The sequence below is a fragment of the Crotalus tigris genome, unplaced genomic scaffold (assembly GCF_016545835.1).
Source record: "Crotalus tigris isolate CLP2741 ecotype Arizona unplaced genomic scaffold, ASM1654583v1 scf7180000021447.437961, whole genome shotgun sequence".
NCBI classification, from domain to species: Eukaryota; Metazoa; Chordata; class Lepidosauria; order Squamata; family Viperidae; genus Crotalus; species Crotalus tigris.
The window spans coordinates 248,605-254,790 of NW_024098515.1; the positions used below are offsets into that span (position 1 = coordinate 248,605).

Below are 6,186 nucleotides of genomic sequence, written 5' to 3' on the forward strand. Positions count from 1 at the left end.
TTGAACTTGCAACCACTGCTTCCTGTCCCAGATGGGGCATTTTGGACTTGGTGAACAGTGAATAAGGTTAAAAGTCACAATTCCCTCAATTTGTGCACAAGGATTGGAAATGATTCAAGACAAAAGATTCCTTTCTTTGTCCTGACTTCTTTAATGGTCAAACATCGTAAATGAAATGAAATCCTGTATCCTGCAGGCAATCACTGAGAACCACATCCACAAATCTCCTGCTATGATATCCTAATCCCAACCTTCCCCCCCCCAACCTGATTCCATTTTCAGTGTCAAAGAACCAATTTTCCGATTCATTTTGCATCCCTTTATTTTTTTCAGCAGCTTTTCCTCCACCGCCTTCTTCCTTATAATTTCCCTTTTTAAAAAATGTTTCCGCCTCTTGACATTGTCGGATGTTAGCAGGGAAGTTATAGGCACTGAAAATCCAATCTAGCAGTAACCAAAATTAAGTTAGATTTCTTCTTTCTGGACTTGATTTGACCTTTGGAATTCAGTGCTTTTAGAAATTCTAACAGCGGATGAAGGCAACGTGGGAATTAAAGAGCTAGGTAAATTAATATACCATTGTAGTGGAAATATACTGCTAGGGGTGTCAGCATAATATGTTAGTGATGCATTGTACAGTGGAGGATATAGAAAGGGAAATGGAGACGTTAATTGACCTTGTTATGAATTCCTTAAATGTCTGAATCTGTAGGATATTGGAACAGAAGGTATATTGGTTTGAAATATTGATGTTCCTTTACCTTCAGTGGAATTTGAAGGAACCTCCTTCATCTGGCATTGCAAGGATTTGGTTCCTCGTGTTCTCTTAAAGCACAGAGACTGAAGTTCCCAGAATTCCAGCTAGTCTGGCCCATGGAATTCTGGGAGGTGCCATCCCAGGTTGCCTCCATCCTCCGTGAAGATGGAGGAGGAAGGAACATAGAAGAGGTTGTAGAAACTGATCCAGCAGCTCACTTGTGTTAGCAAATTCACGTGTCCTCCATACCTTCCCACCCGCCTGGGACCCTTCAGCTCTGCATTGTTTTTATTTCTCTCTCGGGAAACTTTTTTTTTTTTTACTTATTTCTAATAACAGGCTGGGTTTTTTAAAGATGAGACATGTCTCTTTTCATCTGGTCTCTGTTGTGAGCCTCTCCTGTCTCCTTTGCAGGAACCTGGGTTCTCCTTTCTCTGAAATGGTGACCTACTTTGTTTCAGAGTTGGTGGAAAGAGCAAGAACGTGGCCAGTTCCAGAATGTTTAATTCTAGATGGTGGCAGCTCAGATTTAAAACTAACATTTTGATCAGGTTAGCAGGCCAAAGGTAGAGAGCTTAGTGGACCTTAAGAGGTTGGGGTTTGCAATTTTCTTTTACACCTCTCTCCTTTCCACTCCATTCCTCGCCCCCTCCTTGCTTTGTGCTTGGCTTTCTCCCTTCCTGCACACCACACAACAGACGACTTGTAAGGACTGGGTGTGTCACACTAATCACGATTATGGCCCCAACTGAGATGCTTGTAAAAAGAGGACTCTAAACAAGCTAACTAGCCACAGATGCAACCCACAAATGGAAGGGAGGCTTACTTAAAATTCATCTTTGGACTTCCCACAGTGACACAAGCTCAAATACAGAATCTGAAATTGGCCACAGGCAACCCATATCTTGAAAGATGGTCTTAGAAACATCGGCCAGGCAGTTATCACAATTGATAGCTAATACAAGAAAGCAGACTATGCCCTTCAACCTTGCTCCCGTCAATTCCTGCCAATTTTGACAAATGATGTGCCAATTGATTGCCTAAAGTTCCCCGTTACATGATCCCCACTTGTGTTTGCAGGGAGAAGTGGTGCCACATGACTCAAGAAGAACGGAACGACAGCCTCCGCTTTAACGAGAATATCACCTTTGGACAGTTGGGGTAAGTAGCAAAACCAGCCATGTTTTCAAATAAGTGAAAAAAGAAGATGAGCTTTCTCAGCCTTCAAAGATGAGTCTCTTCTCTCTCTCTTCTCTCTTAGTAATTATTCATTAAATGCCTGCCATAAATCATACTGAAACCTTCTCATCTCCAGTCTTCCAAATGCAATGTATCATTTGCACTGCTCATTCTTGGGTGCTCCAAGATGGCCTCCCATTTTTGGGGACTTCTGGAGGCCTAGACTTGTCTTCCGAGAATCCCAATAATGGGAATTGGACATATCTGGAAAAGTTTGATCTGGATCACCAGAACGAGCAGCAGATGGCTCAAGTGACTTGCTCTGACTTCTCTTTTACTTCCCTTGACCAGAACTTTCACTCATAACATGCTGGCTTTTGGACTGAACAAGAAACTTTGCAACGATTTCTTGAAGAAGCAGGCAGTGATTGGCAACCTGGATGAAGGTAAGTGGGTCTGAGAGGGTCCAGGGGTCTTTGCTAAAGCCATGGACATCTTGGGGAAGGAGAAAGCAGTGTTTCTCAACCTGGGCACCTTGTGTGGACTTCAAATCCCAGAATTCCCAGCCATCCTTGCAAGGAGTTGAAGTGCACATAAGGTGGAGAATCACTGCTCTATAGGTTGCTTCTGTGACACTTAACTGTCAACTTCAAGCAGACTTCAGTTCCCAGAATAGGATTTGAAGTCCACACATCTTCAGGTTGCCACAAAAAAAAGCTGTTTGGGGGATTTAGATGCTCCCATCTTAGCTTTTTGCTTGCCTTAGACTGTCTGCTGCCCCCCAGATGTCTACCTCCTGTCCTTCACGTAACTGAAGCTGATCACAGTTGCAGCCCCAGACATCTGGAGGGCATCAGTCCGAGAAGAATGGTTTCAACATCAGGAGTGTGCAAAAGTAGCCCAAACTGTTTTGGAAAAGATGCTCCCTGTCGGTCGAATAACGGACAATTTGTGGTTCTCGCAACACTGGTGACATATGTTGTGGAACCATTTTGGTCTAGTGCAAGGGTGTCCAACCTGGTCAACTTTAAGGCTTGTGGACTTCAACTGCCAGAATTCTCCAGCCAGTATAGCAATTAATCCATAAATCTTGAAAGTTGGCAAGGTTGGACACGCTTGGTCTAGTGCATTAGAGGGGACAAGGTCGAGGGAGAGGAATGTCTAGGGATTTCCATTCTGTAGGGTGGAACAGTTCCTGCTGATCTGGAGCTGCAAGCCTTTCTCCCCACTGCTGACTTGACCTGACCCGGCCTTTTCCTGAAGATCTCTGAGCTGGTTCTCCTTTGATTCTCCTTTCAGAGCAGTACAAGCTGCTGAGTGACCACATTGACCAAATGGCTGCCGAATAGCTCCACCACCTGCTTTGCTAGGACCAGGATGGAGAGGAGAGGCCGGTGGAGGCAAAAGGCTGTGAAACTCATCTCTGGGACCATCTTGAGACTTCAGATGGGCTTTTAAATCCCCCTCCCCCAGACTCTGCAATACTCCTGCATGATTGCTATTAAACTGTGCCGTGCTGTGCTCAGCAGCCCGTAGACGTAGAGCTTGTCCATCCAAAGACGCCCATCCTCTTCTGCAGCCTGAAGGACACCCAACTGCTTCCACAGACTCCTGTTCCGAGCCTTTGGGCGTGAAAGCTTTGGCCCAGTCTGGGGAGATTCCTCCGTACAAGGCAGGGAGAGTCATTGGGGACCAGGACGACAGGGCCTTTTGAGGAGGACTGGAAAAGCCCTCCACGCTTTATTGCAGAATATTTTAAGCAGCTAGAATATTTTTTTCAACAGCTGTGAAATTTAAAATAGGATGTCTGTACAAGTTGTGATGGAATGGAGAGGCAGATAAAATCTTTTAATTTTTCTGCAGAGTTGGTAAACCTGAAGAAAGGTATTTGTAGACTCAGAAGGCCTGGTACAAATCATCCTGATGGGGAGAGAAAGTTATTTTAAGATAGGCAGGATCTGAGCTGTGTAATTTTGGGCCCTAGGAAGCTGTGCAAGCCAACCAGGCCCAGATTCCTGGTTCCCTGGAGTAGTTCTGGGACCTCCTGTGTGGTTTCAATGCAGTATGTTCTGATGAACCTGATCTAGAACTCTGGAGGAGTAAACGAGAACAAATCCAACAGTGTGGCTGATGCGGTTGGTCAACTGGTTGACCAAGAGTGATTGATCCCATCTCTCTGGTTTGTCAACTTCATGGAGCCTTTGTCTGATTGGTCCACATGAAGTAGGTGGAGGGTTGTCTGTGAGCTACTGTCCTATTTCCACCATTCATGAACTTGAAAGCTTACATGGCAGCAACAAGCCATCTTGGGGGCAACAAAATCTTCTTCAACTTCCTATTTAGAGACATTTCCTCTGTGCTGCTTCTCACACCTTTGATGGCCCACCTCTGGTTTCGTGTCTAGTGTGTGTGTGTATGTTTTTAAGGAGAGGTTGATGTTGGGTGTGTAGGGGAGGATACACACTTGCTCCAACATAGACAGTGGAGACTTTTCTCCATACACTTTGTGTGGCTGGATGGATGCTGGTTTCTCATTCTTTGGGAAAAGACATAGCTGCTAGTGAGCTGTTGGTTGATTTACAGAATCCACAAGAAAATCCATCTCTCCCTCTCCCTTTCCCCCTCTCTCTCCCTCTCCTGTGTGTGTGTGTGGATGTTATTCAGGAATGACAGTGAGCCTTTATCTTAAATCTTGCAATGACCTGCAAATGTTGAGCTCCTGTAGTTCCTTTGGCCACCAGAAGAGGGAGCCAAGAGAATAGGTTTTGTCATGCTTCCTCCTGTGTTCCTCCTTGCTAGAGGTTGGTTGCCTATGTTGAATCTGCCCTAGAGCCTAAGTTGGGAGTGGTTGTGACTTCTACTGATAGAATTTTTGAATGCTCCCCTTATGCAACCCTCCATTTGTTAACCAGATCCTTTTCTGGTGGTTTCCAAAACAAGCAGCTTGCTGCATTTGGCAGCGCGTTCTTTGCCAGTAGTAGCTTCTGTTTATAGTTTTGCTTCAATCCTGGCTGAAAATCGAAGGGTTTGGAGCTAGGAGAGGCATCTGCAGGAGGCTCAGCACATCAGCATTCCACAAGGCTGTCTTTGGCTGTTCCTAATCCTGCAGAAAAAGCCCAAATCACCACATCTGGAGAGAGGCCTCTGCTAATTCTTCTAGCTCAGCTTTTCTTCCACTTTGGGAAAGATGTCCAATTCTCCCAGCAGGCTAGCATCAGCTTAACACACAGCTGAAACAACACATTGAGGGATGCATCAACAACTGATGATTGCAAAGGTTTTTCACACTGGGCAAAATGGCATCAAAACTCAACTCCCACTTGTAGACAATTGAAAATATGGAGTAGGATTTGAAGATGGCTTTGCACGGATTTCTCCCCGGTTCCTACAAGCCACAGCAATCCAGGACGTGGCCCCTATTCCGTGAAGGCTGCAGGAGTCCTGTTCCTCTGATGTATATGGACCAATTTCCTTTTATACTTTAATCCTTCCAGGTCTCTCATAAATTGTGCTCCTGTGAATTTGTTTTTTCTTCTCCATTCATTGTTAAATCTTAAAGATTTTTCTCTTTAAGGTGGGGGATGGCTGGAGAGTGGCACTGAATTAAATGTGAGCGAGGAGTCTGTGTTTCACGGAATGCAAAGACTTAAATCCAGATGTTTGTTTGCATTTCTGAGGTTTGCTTTAAAGGCGTGGGGAGGTAATTGCAGTGAAAAGTTTAAGGAACTTCTTGGAATGAAAAGGAAGAAGGATCTGCAACAGATCCTGGGGGGGGGGGTTGTTGCTAAATATGTAATTTCAGGACCTCCCTTCTCTTGTTTACCCTTTTAAAAAGCAAAAACCCAGAATTGCATATTGTATGTGTGTAAACCTGAGTGTCCCAGAGCGGCATTTCCATCTTGTGAATTTCATTGAAGTTTTAAAACTGCTGTATTTGGTTGTGTAATATACATACATATATATATAAAATGTTCTGATGTATTGGGTGCAGTTGTGTGTGCCCCATATCAAGAGTGCGACTTCATGACCTATGTGGAATATTATTGTTTTTAACTTATGTACTGAAAACATTTCAAGTTCTGCTTACGACAGGATCAGGGAAAATAAAATAAAGCTTAAATAAGTAAATGAAACTACATCTTCACTCTTTCTCCTGCCCAGGATATGTTTATTCCAGATCCCATCTTCTGTGCTATTCTTTCCTCTTTTTTAAAAAAATAAGTGAAATACAAGTAATCCTTGACTTATAA

At 44.1% G+C, this 6,186-nt stretch overlaps 1 protein-coding gene across 5 annotated transcripts in view; it reads left to right on the forward strand.

The window, feature by feature from the left end:
- Positions 1-6,064, forward strand: part of KIAA0513 (KIAA0513 ortholog) — a 31,421-nt gene extending 25,357 nt beyond the window's left edge. For all 5 annotated transcript variants that reach the window (XM_039318608.1, XM_039318610.1, XM_039318607.1 and 2 more), the window contains 3 exons: positions 1,838-1,918; positions 2,288-2,382; positions 3,236-6,064. In XM_039318608.1, coding sequence (XP_039174542.1) covers positions 1,838-1,918; positions 2,288-2,382; positions 3,236-3,285 — 226 coding nt within the window. In that variant the 3' untranslated portion in view covers positions 3,286-6,064. The remainder of the gene's footprint in view (positions 1-1,837; positions 1,919-2,287; positions 2,383-3,235) is intronic.
- The last annotated feature ends 122 nt before the right edge of the window (positions 6,065-6,186 follow it).